Source organism: Cucumis melo, chromosome 8, assembly GCF_025177605.1.
Source record: "Cucumis melo cultivar AY chromosome 8, USDA_Cmelo_AY_1.0, whole genome shotgun sequence".
In the NCBI taxonomy this organism is placed as follows: Eukaryota; Viridiplantae; Streptophyta; class Magnoliopsida; order Cucurbitales; family Cucurbitaceae; genus Cucumis; species Cucumis melo.
The window spans coordinates 2,075,671-2,093,857 of record NC_066864.1 but is presented as its reverse complement, the minus strand read 5'-3'; the positions used below and the strand labels follow the sequence as shown (position 1 = coordinate 2,093,857).

At 32.6% G+C, this 18,187-nt stretch overlaps 1 protein-coding gene and 2 long non-coding RNA genes across 3 annotated transcripts; 2 read left to right on the top strand and 1 right to left on the bottom strand.

The window, feature by feature from the left end:
* The first annotated feature begins 1,204 nt into the window (after window positions 1-1,204).
* On the top strand, window positions 1,205-2,032 carry LOC103485312 (uncharacterized). Its single transcript, XM_008442862.1, has one exon. It carries the CDS (start codon window positions 1,205-1,207, stop codon window positions 2,030-2,032), a length of 828 nt encoding a protein of 275 aa, XP_008441084.1.
* Window positions 2,033-7,520: 5,488 nt separating this feature from the next.
* LOC107990435 (uncharacterized) lies at window positions 7,521-13,245 on the bottom strand. Its single transcript, XR_007823098.1, has 2 exons — window positions 12,897-13,245; window positions 7,521-12,480 (listed from the first exon to the last, which is right to left on the bottom strand). It is a non-coding gene; the product is annotated as an uncharacterized LOC107990435 (long non-coding RNA).
* LOC127150599 (uncharacterized) lies at window positions 8,153-9,968 on the top strand. Its single transcript, XR_007823097.1, has 2 exons — window positions 8,153-9,337; window positions 9,481-9,968. It is a non-coding gene; the product is annotated as an uncharacterized LOC127150599 (long non-coding RNA).
* Window positions 13,246-18,187: the final 4,942 nt, after the last annotated feature.

The window sequence follows — 18,187 nt, the reverse complement described above, 5'->3', positions numbered from 1 at the left end:
CTATAAAACGTCCTTACATATTTATTTATCATTTAAGCAATAATATCATAATATAAGGAAATTAGGGAGCTGTTTGTTTATTTATTCATGTTTGAAATGATATCAAAGTTAGTGTGACAATGACTTGACCAACAATTAGTCATACATGCACACTATGATTAGGAAAGAAAACATGTACTTTTTTTTTTGTTACAGTAAAATTGACTATCAAACTTTCCTTTTAATAGAACTTTAATAGAAAAAGGGAATGGGTTGAATATTTTAGGGCAATATAATCGACATGTAGCAAAGTAAATTTTGCAATGGATAGTGGTGTAGAAGCAAAGTCACAAAACAACTACAATAATAGAAATAACAAATAAAGTGGGCCGAGCGGACAGTTTTGGGCCCAAGGCCCAACCACATTTCAGGTTGCTTTTGCTGAATCCCAAAAGAACAAGAGGGGGCGTTTCGATTGGTTATGGGTTTGATTATAGACTCAGGATGAATTGGAAAAGAACCCACGACGAACATTTACAATTAAGAAAGAAGGGCATCATCTGATTGGTCTGTCAAAGTTGCAAAAATGACCGAGGATGAAGGTTTAGAGCTAGTTATATAATTATTGGCTGTTGTTTGATCAACGTTGTGATAATTAATGTATAAGTGTGTTGTCTTGTGGTACCCCGACCCATCCACTGCCTTTACACACTGTTTTTCTTTATAATCTATCACTCATGTCTGCTTTTCTTGGACCACCCTTCGTTAACACATTCAATTTTCTAAATTATGACAACGTCATTAGGACCTTATACTGCTAGTTTACGACCCACATAGGTATGTTATGTATACACCTTTTATTTCAGGTGTCATCAAATTCATATATTATGTGTGTGTGTGTGTGTATTATTAGAGCTAAGATCAAATTCATGTGTTGCTCACAAATCCGCCGCCCATTACATATAAATCAAATCAAAACGATGGACACACATCACGAGCCCCTAATTCCTTATTTATTAATTTATGCATCTCATCAATTGGTATAAAAAGGTTAAGTTTTTTATTTTATTTTTTTCTTTTTCCCTAATTAATTAATTCGTACAATCCGCCGTAAGTGGTTGTGTCTTTAAAATTCAATTCATTGATATTTCACACTCTGAATTCCCAAATCTTCTACCTCTCCTCAAGAGTCAAAATTACAATGTTCTGAAGGCCGCCCTCGCAAATGGGTTGCTGTCTTAGTTCCTCCCAATCCTTCAATTCACCTAACAAATTCCATCCCAGTTCCGTCAATGCGAACAGAGACCCCCCGTCTTCCATGGAGGAAGAGACCGTCAAAGAAGTGCTCTCTGAAACCCCTGCTCTCAAACCGCCGCCGAACAAGAATTGTCCACCCGAAGAAGACGAATTTCACAAACCACTCGGTGATGAGACCGAGAAGAAGCTTTCTGAAATTCCCATTAACGGAATTCCAGAGCAGCCTTCTGAATTCTATGAAATTTCCCATATGAACAAGTGTATCTCAGTCTCCGCCGCTACTTTCACCGATCAAGCGGACGGGGGAGGTGAAGTTCATCAAACGGGTTTGAAATCATCGCCAGTGAAGTTGACGAAAAATCAATCTGTTTCCAGTGACGTTGAGTTAAAAAGAGAAATTCCGCAGAGCAGGACACTGACCCGGAGATCCGACCAGTCACCAGTTCGACGAAATGGCGCAGTGGGTTCGATGAGAATGGTTCATAACAGAGACATGAGTCCGGCAATGGCGCGGCGAGGATTGAGAGCGGAGCCTCCCCGGAGAGACCCAGATGAGAATTCCAGCCGGAGATCCCAATCGCCGTCTACCGCTCCTTCCGACAGCGCAGGGTATAGATCTGCCCTCAGTCGGACACCGTCAACGAGAAAGTCCGGTAAATCATCCCCCATTAGGGCGATGACAGCGACAAGTCAAAAAGTAGTAGAAGAAAACAATATCGTAGATGGAAAATTCAACACTCAGATTGAATCACTTGAGAACCCTCTGGTTTCATTAGAGTGCTTCATCTTCCTCTGATTTTGTGTGTGGGTTTCACTTGATCTTTCATTTTTCTTGTTTGATGTTATTAAAGTTTTTTGAGTGAACATTGAGGTAAATTTAACAACAACGGCGGGGGATCGCCGGAGAATTCATTGAAGGTCACCGGAAAGGTTGGTATGTTGGAAATTTAATTTTCAAATTAGAAGTAAATTAATGGAATTAGATTTATTTGTTAATGGTTGTGATTTGAATAAGGAATTGAGGTAACCGACGTAAAAGAGAAGACAAAATCCGCCGCATAAATCACTGTTGATCACATGGTTTAAGAGGGAATGGGCTGTAAAATGTTAATCACATTGATGATGGGTTTTAGTTTTAATTTTGAAGTATAATCCAAAACCGCAACCAAAAATGGTAGAGCCGCTCAAATTGGTGGCACAACTTTCAATTCTGAATCACATTACTTTAATTTTTAATTGAAGGTTTATTATCTTGAGAAACTTCTAATTCTAAACAATACTTCTCCAACTGTTCCTTCACTCCACTCTTTTAAATTCTCGATGTACTTGTAACTGAAATTCCAAGTTTGGAATTCTTTGTTGCTCAATAATATATATATATATCTTGGGAAAAACTTCTCTATTTCTTCACTACGATTCCAACACACATGCAGTTAGAATGAGAGAATTTGCCAATCTCAATGAAAATTTTCTAGATTTGTATACCTGTCACATGATAGAGATAACCCAAGACATAAGATTGAAAATATATTTGACCTACTTTCTAAATTATAATTTCTGACATACTTTCTAAGTTTTAATATGTTTGCCTTTTTGCAAAGAGAACTCAATGCATACATAGATGGTAATATTACTCTTTCACTCTCGTTCTCTTCTCCTAATAGCATTCTCTTTACAAACAATAAAAAGAATATTTTAATTAAACTACTGCTGTAAAGAGAAGGAACAAAATTCTTAAGTTTCAAAGATCAAAGTAAAATGGATTTGAACTTTTATTAGGAACTTTTATACGTAATTGTTTAATTTTTCTTTTTGATTTTTTAAGCATGAATCATAAACTTGGGTTTTGTATATTACATGAGTTAAAGAAAAACAAGTAAGCAAACAACCCATCAACTATAAATTAAAATTTTCAACTCTGTCTTACACAAAAGCTAAGTAGATGGTAAGCTAAAATGAGTTGATACACAATTATACATAAATTCAAACTTAAAAGAAGCTATCTACAGTTTACTTTAAAATAATACAAAAACAATATGAAAGTTGGTGCATTTTATGTCAGTTTCTTAATTAAAGAAAAGGGTTATGATGTAACAAATTTTTCTATTTTTGAATTGAGAGGATGAGAAGAAGGAAGTTGAAATTCAGATAGAATTGGGAGGGAAAATGGAAGAATGGAAGAACTCCGTTTTAAGGCCGTTGAGAATAAGGCAGCTAAGTGTGTGGTGGTCCAATGCCATTTGGATTCATTCCAACACTAAATACCAAATCAAATTTGTGGCTGCTTTTGGTAAGTGGTAACTTCAATTCAATATATTTTTTTAAAAAAAAAAAAAAAAAACAACTTTTTGTTTTTGAGATAAGAAAAAAGGTGAAAAAAACAGTTTCCTTTCTAGTGGAATCCTATGGAAATTGGAAAAAATGGCTTTTAGGTGCATCACACATCCATTTTTGTACAATCTTTTATTCAATGGGTTTATTACAATTTGTCACCTAACAATCTTTTTTCTTTTATTCTAAAATATTTTCTTTATGGTTGGGAGTAATATGGAAAGATAAGCGAAGGCAATGGTGTTACTTTTGTGTTAGGATTTAAATTTTGAGGTTGAACAATGATGAAGTTATGGCTTACTTTGTTGGGCCATTTTTAGTGCATTTCCAACGTCTATCTCAAATCTTCACAGTACAAAGTGGTTTTCATTGTTTTTCGTGTTAGATAATTCCATAAAACGTTACAAACTTCCATGCAATATTAATCAAAAAGAAAAAAAGAAAGCTAAGTGTAAGAGATGGAAATTACATTATACTAGCTAGTTCATGTCCTAGAAAGACTACACGTGACAAATATTTAATAAGAACAACTTCGGGTGATTGTTTTAATATGTCTACTAGCATGTTTACGCTGTTTTTTTCTCCTAGACAATTTTTTATTTTTCTTTTTAAAAATATAACTTTTCTAAGTGTTGGCTTTAACTTTAATATATATTATTTGTTGAAATACTTTGCTTGTAAAAACACTTTTTTTTCTAATATCGTTGAGTTTCATATCATTCTTAAAGAGCAACTCATGTGACCAATATAGAAAAATATTTCGATATAATACTCAACTTCACATATGCTTAAAAAGTCAACTATATGTGTTTTTTTTCTTTTTTTTCTTTTTTTCTGCCACCTTTTAGGTTGGTTGTTAAATTGAAAGGAAGTAGACAAAGAAAAAGGCTAGGAGACAAAAAAATAAAATAAAAGATTAAAAGCAGAAAACTGTGAAAGAAAAAGCAGAAAAGAAAAAGGATCACTCTGCACTCTACAGTGTCGTGAAAGGGAAAGTATTAGGCCCAAATGATTGATCAGCCCATTTCACTTGTATTGGGCTCGATGGTTACACACGAAGCCCATATTTTCACAAAGTTCACATCCCCAAGTTATATTTTTAGAAATTATTTTTAGCTTACAAATCACGGTTGGTTTTAATTTTAATGTACTTATTGAGTACATTTTTCGAGAAATAAATATTTTTTTTAAAAATAAAGATATTTGGTAACCACTCAAAAATATTTTTATAACGTATTTTAAAATATTTAAAATAAAGTGAATTTTTTGAAAAATATTTTTTTTTCAAGATGATCCTTGTATTTTAAATTTACAAATAATTTAACCGTGTTTCTATAATTTCGATCTTGTAATAGTTAAGCTTTTATTAGATGAGTACTCATCAAACTTAATTATTATTTTTAATTCTCTCATTAATCATTCTTTACAATTTATAAATAAACTTGGTTTTTAAGTATCTTATCAATTTTATGTGTGGAAAAATTATTTAATAATTTCTTTTCGATATAAATTACAGGGTTAAAAATTGCAAAGTAAAATCACTAAATTAACAATACTGATAAAAGTTCAACGGCTCCATTATTATATTAAAAAAAAAAAGTCTATATAATGGCATTTTGTTAATATTTTTATTATGTTTTATCGACTTCTCTAGGAAATATTATATTGATTCTCTCGTGTCGATATCAAATGTGTGGTCACATTACACCTGAGTTTCAACCAAGGCCCTAAAACAACTTTGTTTAAAAGAAAGAAAAAAAAGGTGTCCAGGTTACAAACTTTGAAATGCTTCATACATTAGCACAAGGGGGATATTTTTTAACTTTAAAAAAATGTGTGAATCTTCTCAACAGATAAGTGTGATTTACATATATATATATATATATATATATATTTAAAAAAATATGTAGAGCTGAGGCATTTTAAGTTAAACTAAAATGGTTAATTTACAAGATCTATGAGGAAGTGATTATATTTATATAAAAGAGTAATATCAAATTGATCATTTTATAGCCACGGATGTTTAACAATAATAACAATGATAATAAGATACATAAAAGTAGCAATGTTTGATATTTCATAAAGTCTTGGTTGTTTTTAGAAAATATCTTAAAGTAGTGGGTACCTATGTATAAAGATGGCCCAAACGCCTCCTATTTCAAGTAGACATATAGTGTGTGAAACTGGTTCCATACACGCATATAAATAAAAGCCACCTAAGATTTACAAGGCTATATGCTATATAATATTGTCATACATATCACAATAAAAACCAAAGCAATTTGAAGTTTCATCAATCAAATTAAAAATAATAATAATAACATGAATGAATAAGACATCAATTAATTTTGTTGATTGAAAAAACATAAAAGTGGTGTAATAAAATGCAAAATAGTAGATAAGTTCCAAGATGAACTACATGTATGCTTGTTGCTTCCTACGTGTCATGAAAATATATTAATAAGAAAAGAAACTTAAAATTACATATAAATAAAGTGTATTTGTGAGATTTGATTTAATTAAAGAGATAGATTTTCTCGTAAGAAAGCTAAGTCTTTTGATCAGACTCGTCGGATCGATTCATAATGTGGTCTTTGGGCGCAAATGCTTTGCACATTTCCTGTAAGTCGAGCCGCTTTCGCTCGTCTTCTTAGTTCCCGCTTCGTTGCTCTAGTCTGACTTCTACAACTCAGTCTAAACTCAGTTTACGGATAAAGAAGGAATTTCAAAAAGTCCGGTTCAAATGTTCATCCTTGGAAGCTTTTAAGGTAAATGAAGGGTGAGACTAAAAGTTGGAGAAATAAATACTAACTTTATATTTTGTTACTACTTCAATTTTACTTTGTAAGAATTACTCGATTGCTTGATACATATGATCTCAAATTAAAAAATTTTGTATAACATGTTATTTTGTATACTTATCTCCTTAAAAAAATAACATTTGTATTTATTATTTTATTGAATATAATCATGGAATACCTTTTTACTTTAGATCATACGACTCAATATAAGTGGCAATAATTCTTGATGCTTAATTCAAAATTTAAGAGAGTTGGCAAAACAAAACAAACCAAAAAGCAAACAGAAAAAGAGGGTAGATGGTCTGAAAAGTCTAAAGACATAGGCTCATAGAAAGGAAACAATAAGAAAGAAGAAAAGGGACTAGGTATTCTCCAAATAAGTAAAAAACAGACATATGGAATTTTACCGATATTACCATTCAGGTTGTAATTTATTTCCTTTTTGATTTACCATACACCGTGAAGAAAATCAAAACCTACTTGAAAAATAAGTAAATAAATATTCGATACTGCAAAGCTAACAAAAAAAAGATATCGAAGAAATCCAGCAGAGATCCTATTGATGTGTGTGACATTGGAAATCTAAAACGTGGAACTTTTTCTATGTTTTAGCCAACACACTTTCGGCTTCCAACAGTAAAGCTAAGTTTTTACTCAATAACATAAAAAGTCATTTTCCTATCACCTAACCTAATCTTAAAAAGCAATACACCAATTTAGCATGCTTCAATCTAACCCCAAATCATTTCGCTTTATACTTTTGCATCATAATATGACGTAAAATGGCTTAGATTGGACAAATTTCAATAAAATTTTAGTTCTAAGAGGAATACTATCCGCATCCTATCCTGGTTGAAAATTGAGATATCAGTAAAGCAAGGAATACTGTCCATTTGATCTTTCTTAAAATCTCAACCCTCCACATTTGTTTTGCTGAAACAAAATAGCATAGCATAACATTAGTTCATACCAATTCTAAGGACTTCACTATGTACAATAAATTTTAAGTTCAAATGTCCTTTCGGTATTTGCAAATTATAATAATAATAATTATTACTTAATCAAATTTTAATTAATATTAATCTGAAATTGCCAATTTTAAAATTAATTTACAGTTTCGGAACTAAATTTAAAATTCGAAAGAACCACGACTAAAATAGAATGCAAACTACTTAAATTTAAAGCTATACTTTAGTATACAGAAAGTGAAATGGACAAAAAACAACGAAAAGAGCAAAAGAGCAAAAATATAGAAGATAATATATTCGATGAGGAAGAGAAAGTAATAAAATGACAGAAAATTCTGATAAGGCATCGGTTGTTGCAGAGAGAATCTGCAGAAAAGGTAGAAGAAGACCGAATGGCGTTTGTACAAATGGGAAAACGATCTTGCGAGGGAATGGCAACGGGCATTAATGGTAGCCAAATTAGATTTGAAAAAGGAGAATTTGGAATATGGGCCTTCCTTCCATACCCCCCCCCCCCCCCCCCCCCCCCAACCAATCTGAACAACATCAACAAAGAGCCTTTATTGGGAGGATCAGTCTTCTGTATCACCCTACCCTATGATCTAGACACGTGGCATTTGGGGGTCCACCCAAAAAAATCCTATCCCAAGCTTGTGGTAACCCATTAAGAAAGAAAAACCGAAGAGGGACCCCACCATGAGAAAATAATGTCATGTGGAAGACTTTAGCATAGCTGATGGAAAAACAGACAATTATCTCCAAGACTCAACTTTCAATAGGATAATGACCCTACAGAAAGGTAAATTGAAAATGAAGACAAGGGTCACGTAGTTGGCTAGAGTGACAAGTCATTAGCCAAAGGATGATCCTCATCTCCCTTCGCAGCATTATGTAATTCTGCACGGTGGGGAGGGCGATGGCAAAAGACCCCAAGATTCTATGGGGGAGAGAGAGAAAAAAAGAGAGATGGAGTGAGACAAAAAATAGATTATTGGTTAAATGGAAAAAGTAAAAGGGCAATGGAAAAGAGCGTGTGAGAGCTATAAGACCTAGAAATCCTCTAAAGTTACCAAGATGTTCAAGTTTCTCCACTTTGCCTGGTATAGGAGACAAATCAGTGGATAAGATAGCCAAACTCTGATTTGATTGATCAATACACCAGTTTCTGTTCCATAGGACACCATTATATACTAATTTGATTCAAACACCTCTAATTCCTAGATTTCTAATTAAGGCTTTAATCCTCATATCTGTAGTTCTTAACCTAGATCATTTTATTTTCAACATTAATACTTCGGTGTAGGTGTGTATTTCTTTTTTTTTTTTTTCCTTGAAAGAGTGCACACAAGCCAAAGTTCAAAACAAAAGAACTAAAAAAGTGTTTTGACCTATTGATTTACTTTTATTCTGAACCACAAGGCTCAGTTTCTGTTAAGTGGGGTTTTGGACTAATACCCCACAGGGTTCCTGCAGCAGTATTTTTCTGTTAAATTCATAACGGAGAAAGGGTTTGAATTGTTATAATCCTTTTCTGTAAAAAATTGTACTTTGTTGTTTAAGAAGGTTCAAAAGGAAGTTTATTCCTTGCTTTTAAGGAACCGTAGAGATGGTTAAGGAGCTTAGTGGAACATAAATACTTTTATGCCCGTGAAAGAGGCGAAGACCGAAGACATACCGTTGCACATAGTCACCTTCCTTCGTTACTTTTGCCGCAACAATATTCGATATTGATATGTCTCTGTAGGCTCTCTGCCCACTGCAATTGCTATTAGCTCTCCCTCGCTTTCTCTCTCTCTCTCTCTCTCTCTCCCCTTTTCCTTCTCCTTCTCCTTCTCTGTCTTTATCGCTGTAGTTGATGGAATTTGAGCATTCCAACATGACTCCAAGGAGAAAAGGCCGATCTCATCGTAGAGGCTCAACATAAACTGCGCAGCTTCATTGGAAGGCCAAAAGATTACGCTTTGCCCTTTCTCATTTCGCCCTCCTCCTGTATACAAAAAGGTGAATCGTCTTTTGTTGTTTTGGTTCTGACACTCCTGCACAAACTTCAGATTGCAACTGTTCTTGTTTGTCTCTGCGTCTGTGAATCCTTTATAATCTTCCTCAAATACCCAGAAACTATCACAACCTGCTCTTCATTTCAGGACATTTTGGGATTAGCTGCAGAAATTTTAGAGTTTAGAGGTTGACGTTGTATTAATGGGATTTGTGGAAGGCATAGAATGGATGAATACTTACAGTAGGAAGCAATTCAAGAAACTGTTCTGGAGGATGAGAGCTGCAATGAAGAAAGCCATCAAGAACGGAAGCAAGCAGCAGTTCAGGTTTCAGTATGATCCTTGCAGCTACGCTCTAAATTTTGACGATGGATTATGCAAATTTGAAGCTGTCGCAAGTGAAACACATGCAAAGTTTCAAGCTAGTTCAAATTTGAATCACTCTGCTATGTGGGTTTTTGTACTTTTGGTGAAATCTGAGTGAATTTTCTTGATAGGCAGATTGACTCTTTGCCTGTTCATTTTCTTCTTCATTCTTGATTAGAAACCATCTAGTTCCATTTCTGTATATCTATGCTTGTGATATGATCTAGAATTATTAATTGATTTTGGTCTTGGTTTTGTTTTGAGAGAAACTGTTCCTAAGGTTTCCTTTGTCATCCTTGATCAATTCACTCCTTCATTTCAGGTTCTTTCATCTACCCATATGGCAATCTAAGTGTTTAGTATTTGTTAATTTATTTTCTAGACAACCCTACTTCCTGCGTGGACAAAGGTTATTTTCTAACAGCTGAAATTGAAGCTTCTGCAAAGTTTCAAAGATGCTAACAAGTGATAACGTTGGAAGAAAATGAATATAGAATTACAATTATTTTGAGTTAATGAGACGGGTAAGTAAAAGTTTCAACCAATTAAATTAGACTAATTCTGGCATAATTATTTAAGTTAGCAGTACTGTTCTGCTCAGAAAAATCCTAAAATCTTTGTCACAATTTAGGGTCCGGCCCCTCTTCAAACCTAGCGATGGACAAACTTTGCACAGTTTTGAATTTGAAGTTGAATCAAATCATATGCCAAAATTATTGAGAAGTCACTAACAAATCTTCCAATGGGACCATAATTCACCATTTGCAACTTAGTATTAAATAGTCGATTTTATCAGGAAGGCCCAGAAAAGCAAAAGATGTTTGTAAAATGTTATCATAAAACTGAGATTCAATTTGAGTCTTATCTTCAAGTTTCTTAGAGGTCCTAATTTTAATGTTAAACTTCAATCACCATGTACAGACATCATTACCCTGGGGGTGAATTATATTTCAGTAAAATAGTAGAATGCAGGGGGAGTGTAAGGAATGTGGATGGGAAGGAATCAGAGATTCAGAATAAGGAATGGAAAAGAAAAGGTTACGATTTTGCATCATGTGAGAAGATTAATACAGATAGGGTTTGCTAATATCTGTGAAGAGAATCAATATCAAACTTGTATGGAACCTGCAGAGAAAAGAGAGAAACAAAATGCCAAAAAACAAGGGTAGAGATAGAGCATGGTAAAATTAAGGGGCGATAATAGAATTATTCAACATTCCCGAAAGGGAACGGTGCAAAGTTTCAGTATTGAGCCCACACAAAGGGAATCATTCCCTCGTTACTCAGTAAACTTGTTAAACTTTGAACTTAAGAGAACGCTTTTCCATCATATATCCCTATTTCCCGCAATTAAAAAGCAACAGATAACTTATATCTGCCAAAGAACGAAGCATGGCCACATCGAAGTATTTCGTAGACACAGCAAATGTAGAATGAGACGAAAAGAATCCAGTCAAACTAAAATAAAATCTTTCTGCTTTGCCCTTTTTCAGGGAGGTCCGTTTTAGGTTTTTTTCAGTCATTACAAGTTGTTTTGGCTCAGACTGACGAGTGTCCTACGCTCGAAAGAGGTATTGTTGCCTCCTTGCTTTCGGAAGAGAGGTAAAGAATCCTATGACAGATTGGTTTCTTCACTGTGTTATGGAATATTAGGTGGGAGAAGAACAGACGAACTTTTCATGGAAAGAGTAGTTCTTGGGGGAAGTGTGATGAGAGGTTCACTTTAATACTCTCTTTGTGTTTCTTGCAACGATTTGTATTATATTTTTTGTGATGACCAGCAGTTGGAGAACTGTTCTGTAATTGTTTTTCTGGTGGCGACTTGTTGGTTCAAGATGGTTTTCTTAGGCCCCTTTGTTCTTTCATTCAAAAAGAACATAATTACTCGTGGACGACCGTAGTTTCGTATTTTCTTGTAATATGACAGTGGTAAAAAACAGATGTCTAGTAAAGGAAATCCAGAAATTAAAAATAAAGAATATAAACATCGAAAAAGCAGGCTAACCTTGTGCATGTTTCTGGTTAGTAAGGATAACAACCTTCACCCAGCTGAGTTTAAAGCATTGTAATTTGTAGCATGTGTCCAAGGACGTCTTCACAAAAGCGCAGTTGGAAACATCTATAAAAGCAAGCAATGCAATTGCTCTATCCTTCTCTTCCATTAAACTTTTCTATTACAAGAAAGAGCGGAGTATTTCATATGAAAACTATTGATTCACAAGTTTCTCAAATAAGTAAATGTAAACTGAGCATGACTTCGATGACGATAATATCTTGAGAATATGTGCGCAGTTGGTCCAGAACACCGACAAATATCAAAATGATAGTTTAACAAACTATCGGTGCTTGTCTTCTGTAAAAAAACTATGAATGCTCTTAATTATTGGTTAGTAGTTATCTGAGTAATCTCCGAAAGTTTAAGAACGCATCATATGTTGGTGATTTCAAATCTTTAACTTTCTGACCTGCATTTCAAATAGCCAAGTCATACTGCATCCTTCACTGTTGCCCAATCTGCCATATTTTGACTCAAATTTTTATCTACACTTCATGTATAAGGAAATACATGATTAGCAAATAGTAGAGTGGAGACGGTACCAGTGAAGAAAAGACAGAAAATACCCAATAGAAAAAGAAACAATACGGAATCCATATAATGCCCATCAAATGAAACGACAGGTCACATTTCGTCTCAGATTCCATCAAGAATTTCCGACCAACGTCAGCACGTCCCTAGCCTTTACTTCATTAAGCCCCTTTTCCTGGTTTTCTTTACATCGCCTGCAAGTTAAATTAAGAAAAAAGAAAAATACTAAATTATAGGTAACGTTTAAATCTTCCACACAATTGTCAAAACAGCAGACTGCTCCACTATATTTTACGCATGCTGATGATCGACCGGGATGTCAATTCCTTTGACGCGAATAAAAGATAAATAACTTCCCAACTGTACTTCGGCTGTTATACTCAATCGACTTAAACTTTAACCAACGAGAATTTCCCTAATATTTTTTTAACGGCAGAAGCTATTTTATTAAATTCATGAGTACGCAATGTAGTGAGGAATTTGCAAGATCAGCCCTAAACCATCTTTAACAAATCAAGAGTTTCCCGTCGTTGTTTTTTTATATATAGAAAAAGCCAGGTAGCCTGATCAGTTATTTAACCTCGGCAATGGAATATAAGTAAAGAATTACCAGTGCTCCAATCTTTCGTAGATGATCAATCCAGTCGAATACTGTTTGACACCGATGCACCGCACTCAACGCAATCGAAATTTCGCAATAACTCCTAATCACCGCCCAAATCATTTCCATCCAAAACAACGACCACAAAAATCAAAATCCCCCGACCCCTGTGCCATTGTCTTGAAACTACATAATCAAAGCACAATGAGAAATCCAAATCCATAGTTAACAATCTAATTCACAATGCAGATCTCCAATTCAACACGGAGATGAGATTGGCATCAGAGTGAAGAAAACCAATTTGAAGATCACTCCTCGAATTTTCCCGGGAAAATCGAAAGGAAGAAAGATCGCAAAATCGTCGTTGTTAAACGGAGTTCAAGGTCCGATGATCGGCTTTATTTTCAGTTTTCACCCAATGGACCTCTTTCTTCTGGCTCACGTTACTGGTTTGACTGGTCAACGATATAGGCCCACTTCTTTGGGCCTTGGCCCACTGAGAAATGCTGCCCTATTATTTTTATCATATCGCTTTTTCTAATTATTTTTGTGTTTGTCTCTATAAGTTTGAAACTTTTTTCTTTTTATTTTTTTAAAATATTTATTGAATTTAATAGTTAACGTTTGTAATTTTGAAGATTCATAGATCAAATAAATATATACATTATACCAAAACTACTATTTACCTATTGATTTACCGCTTTAAATACTTTTGTCAATTGTACAAAAGTCTACGCTTCAATTTTTTTTTAACCAACAGAATGTAGTTTTGAAATATGAAATTAAACTATAAAATATTTTATAATTAGAGTTCTTGATAGATGTCTATTAGTAGCTATCGTCGATATACTGTAATATTTTACTATATATAATGTTTTTTTCTATATGACTTTTGATAAAGAAAAAAATATAGGAATTAAATCATTGATGTACAGTTTAATTTGATTAGTTTACATAGTCAATGTTGATTGGACAATATAAAAGCGCATGAATAGAACATATGAACTTTACTTTATATCTTACGCGTTGAGTATAGTGTAAAGGTAAAAAGTTGAGGATGTGATACATGTGCTGATTTTAGACTCCACAAGCCTCCAAATGATTCCACTTGAATATGGTACCAAAAAGAGTTGGACATCTCTCACCTACAACCATATGCCCAAAGTTGCTAATAGTTACTTTTCTTTTAAACTCTTTGATTAGAATTGACATTGTTCCACTTTTTCAAAAAGTATTTGTATTCACGAATTTTGTTTTGTTTGCTATACATTTAAGATGTATTTTTTAGCCTTGATAAATATTACTATAAATATCTTTGCAAGCAAGTGGTGGTCGCAGAGTAATAGATGATGGCGACAATTTTGTTGATGGTGGCCGATGGTAGACGAAGATTAGTGGATAATAATAGACATTTTAAGAATTACGGACACAATTTAAAATTAAAATTAAAATATATATATATATATATATATATATATATATATATATCTGTAGACACCTCTTTCTAAAATCCCACAACAGCAAAACTTGATATCAATAATTTAGAATTAGGCATGCGTTTGTTTGCCAATCGAAGACGCCAACGCCGACCCGCAGCGCCTGGTGCATCACGTGCCGCAACGGGGTTCAAAAGTCAAACAACGCCTACTTCTTCTTCTTCTTCTTCTTCTTTTCTTGTTCTCTTTTCTAATTACCTTTTAATAAAGACGACGCGGGAAGACTGACAATTAAAGAACTTTCCCTCCACCCATTGCCATATGCCAAAACCCAATTGGTTCGTCACCCTGTTTATTTCACCGCCCATGTTGCCCTTACGTTCGTTTTAATTCTCTAATTAATAAAAACTCCATTATTCTTCTTAATACTGATTTTAATATTGACTTATCCTTTCAGACTTTTCCACCTCTGCCGTTTATTTATTTATTTTTAATGTAACAGCCAGCTCTTGGATTTAAGCCTATGTCTGATTGTCCAACTTCATCATTGATTTTAATTTCGATTTCAATTCTAATTACTTTATCCTTACCAAACATAGTATTCGTTGGGTATATATGAAATTATGAATCATAACTTTGTCGTTTTGAGGTTCCAACGTTGATTGTTTTCCTTTCTATCCCTAGTTCCTACTCCACTTACGTTTTCAAAAACCAATATAATAAAAAATTGACCCAATGGAACTTATGGAAACTTGTGCCCAAGTTCTTATGCTTATATTATATTCATGGTGTTTTGTGAGTTGGATTGCCTATGAAACACTTCTTACCCATTCCGATTGTAAGCTTCATTTAATCCAAGTAATTTTTGTTAAAAGATAAGTCAACCCAACTATCTAACCTTTGGAGTAGAATGTTTCATGTCACGCAAAATTTTTTGTTCTGAATAATGTCAAAATGTTCTTAGTAAAAGATTGATTCAACTGTTTTTATACATTAAATCAAGATTAATAATTTGATTTCAATTTATATGATAGGCTTTTTTTTTTAACAATCAATTATTAAAAGATTGATATAAATTAAATAGAACTAAAGTAAATATATGTACTTTTAAGTTATAATTATTTTATGTAAACCCGTTAATCAACCAAATTCATAAAAAAAAATTATTTATTTAAACTGAAAGCACTTATACGAGTTTATAATCGGATTCGAGATGTATAGATTAGATTGGATTGATGATTTTTTTCCAAATGATTGAGTTTTTTTCTAGAAAAAAAAACCCTACCTGTATTGTTTATATTGCTTCTTTTTCATTTTTTTTTTCACTGTTATTTTGGTTTCCCTTTGGTAAATAGATTCCAAAATGTAAAATAAATTTTATATTTTCACTAATCAAACAAAACGATTGTTAATTTCATCGACAATTGTCACGACCCGAATGAATAATAAAATCTTACTTTTGAAAACATAAGAATAAAACGATGTGAAACGCGTAATGTGTGTATTAATTTTTGCTTTGACTGATTTGACTTAACTTTTACATAAAAACTGACAATTACAACTTTAGTTTTTCAACTTGACAGTAATTAAAGTGAGCAACAAGAAATTCAAACCAATTGATATTCTAAATGACTGTATTTAATTTTTTTAAATAATTGACTTTTCCCAATTTGAATCATCACCATTGGATTGGATGCACATATAAAACTAGAAAAATATAAGAACGAGAATATGATATGTAACATGTTGGAGAGAGAATAATAAACAACCATCGGTCAGATTAAGAAATTTCCAACATATTCCTTCATTTACTTTGATTATGATTTTGACGAGATTGCTCGCATGGGCCAAGATGTCATTTTCATAAAGACTACATGCTCAAGTTATTATTAGAAAAATGATTGATGACATGTTGTATATATATATTATCCCCTTTGGGTATTTCATAAAGACTAAATGCTTAAGTTATTATTATAAAATTAAATTTAACACAAAATGTTAATCTGTACTCTAAAGAGTCAACGAATACAATTGAAATTTTGCTTTATACTCCAAGGGTTGGAGTTGTATACGGTTTACAAAATGGGTAGAGATGAGTAGTTATGTTTCTTCATTTGACTATGAAAATTTGGTTTGTAAACACTGTGTCAATGTTTCAAATAAATTTTCCTTCTTTCCATATAAAGCAAACAAGACAATAATGATCGTATGAGATTTTCATATTTTTTTAACTATACATTTGAATTATTGGTCAAGTTCTAAAACGACCTTTTGTTAGATTTCAAATGTTTGGTTTTTCTTTTTAACCCTGTAGTTAGGAAGAAAACAACACAACAACTAGTTCGATACTAAACTAACACAACTCAACTAGCATAATCTTGAATCATCGAGTTCAATCTCCTCCTTTACATGTTATCAATAATAAATTAAGAAAATGACACTATTGTTTAAAGATGTAATTTTTAAAAAACGGGAACAGCAGCCTAAGGACTTGTTAGATACACTTTTGATTTTTGATTTTTAGTTTTTTAGATATAAGTGTATAATTTGTTTATTTGTTTTAGGGGTTTTGTCGATGTTTAAAAAACCCGGTCAAATTTTCAAAAATTTAAAAATAGATTTTAAGAGTTTTTTTTTATAAGGGTAAGATTTTTTATTTCTGTTATTTAAAGAAAAACAAAAACTAAGATAGGAATTTTGGAGGAAAAAACTGACCAAAGAAACTAACTTTCTAAAATCACTTTTAAACCAAACAATAGAAAAATAGATTAAAAAGATAACCTAGCTTCAAATTACGACTAAATAACTTTACTTTACGGGTTATTTTTCTTCTTATTGTTTTTCAAAATTAAGTAGAATTTAGTGTTTTTTAAAATTAAGTTCGTAAAGACCTATTTTAACCCTAAGTTTATCAGTTTAAAAATAAAAATAAATAAATTTTATTTTCAGAATTTGACTAAAAAATAGGTATATTCTACTCAAATATGATATAAATCATAATTTTAAAAATAGTATTTTAGGAATTCAGGAATTGTTATGAATGGAAAAAAAAATATAAAATTTTCAAGTAAATAAAAGGGAGTTTAATTAATTTTGTTATATTTTATAAATAATTTTCGTTATTTAACGATTATTAACATGACATTTCATGCTGTGAAAGATCCAATCCTCATCTCCGATAATTATTGTCTAGAAAAAACATGCATATCTTAATTCAATTGAAAATACAAAGTATACACGAAAAAAAAAATTCCTCAATAGATTAATTCATAAAATACTCAAATAAAAAAGCTATCGGATAACATCAAAGAGAAGAAGGAAAAAAAAAAAGATACGAGTGACAACTCCATCAACTTCGACACATCTCATTATCAACTCATTCAACCAACTAAAATTGTGCAATATTGTTTGGTGGTACGTGACCATACACATAGTTGACTCTTACTAACCGTAAAACACTAACATTAAAACCACAATCCACAACAACAAATACTCTAAATACAAATTCGAGAGACTTCTAATTTTCTATTCATACGTGATACAAATGATGCAAAATTACAACTCACGCTACAACAGTCTATACAAATAATTCTTATCCAAAACCACGAACCTCTACTTACTTTAATTGAATACTACCCGAGTCTTAAAGCTATCTTTTATTGATTATACCAATTTCGACCACGTGTACAACCATGCATGCATTTGCCATCGTATTTATATAATCTTAAAAAGGCAACTTCAAACTCATGGTATTATACCCACAAGTTACAGTAGCAAAAAACAAAGAAAACCACACGATATATGTGTGTATACATAAAAACAAAGGTTCAAGTTCGTCTAGATAGGATTCAAATAATACAAATA

Excerpts from the sequence above, each read along its gene's own strand:
- LOC103485312 (XM_008442862.1), top strand. The coding sequence starts at position 1,205 with ATGGGTTGCTGTCTTAGTTCCTCCCAATCCTTCAATTCACCTAACAAA.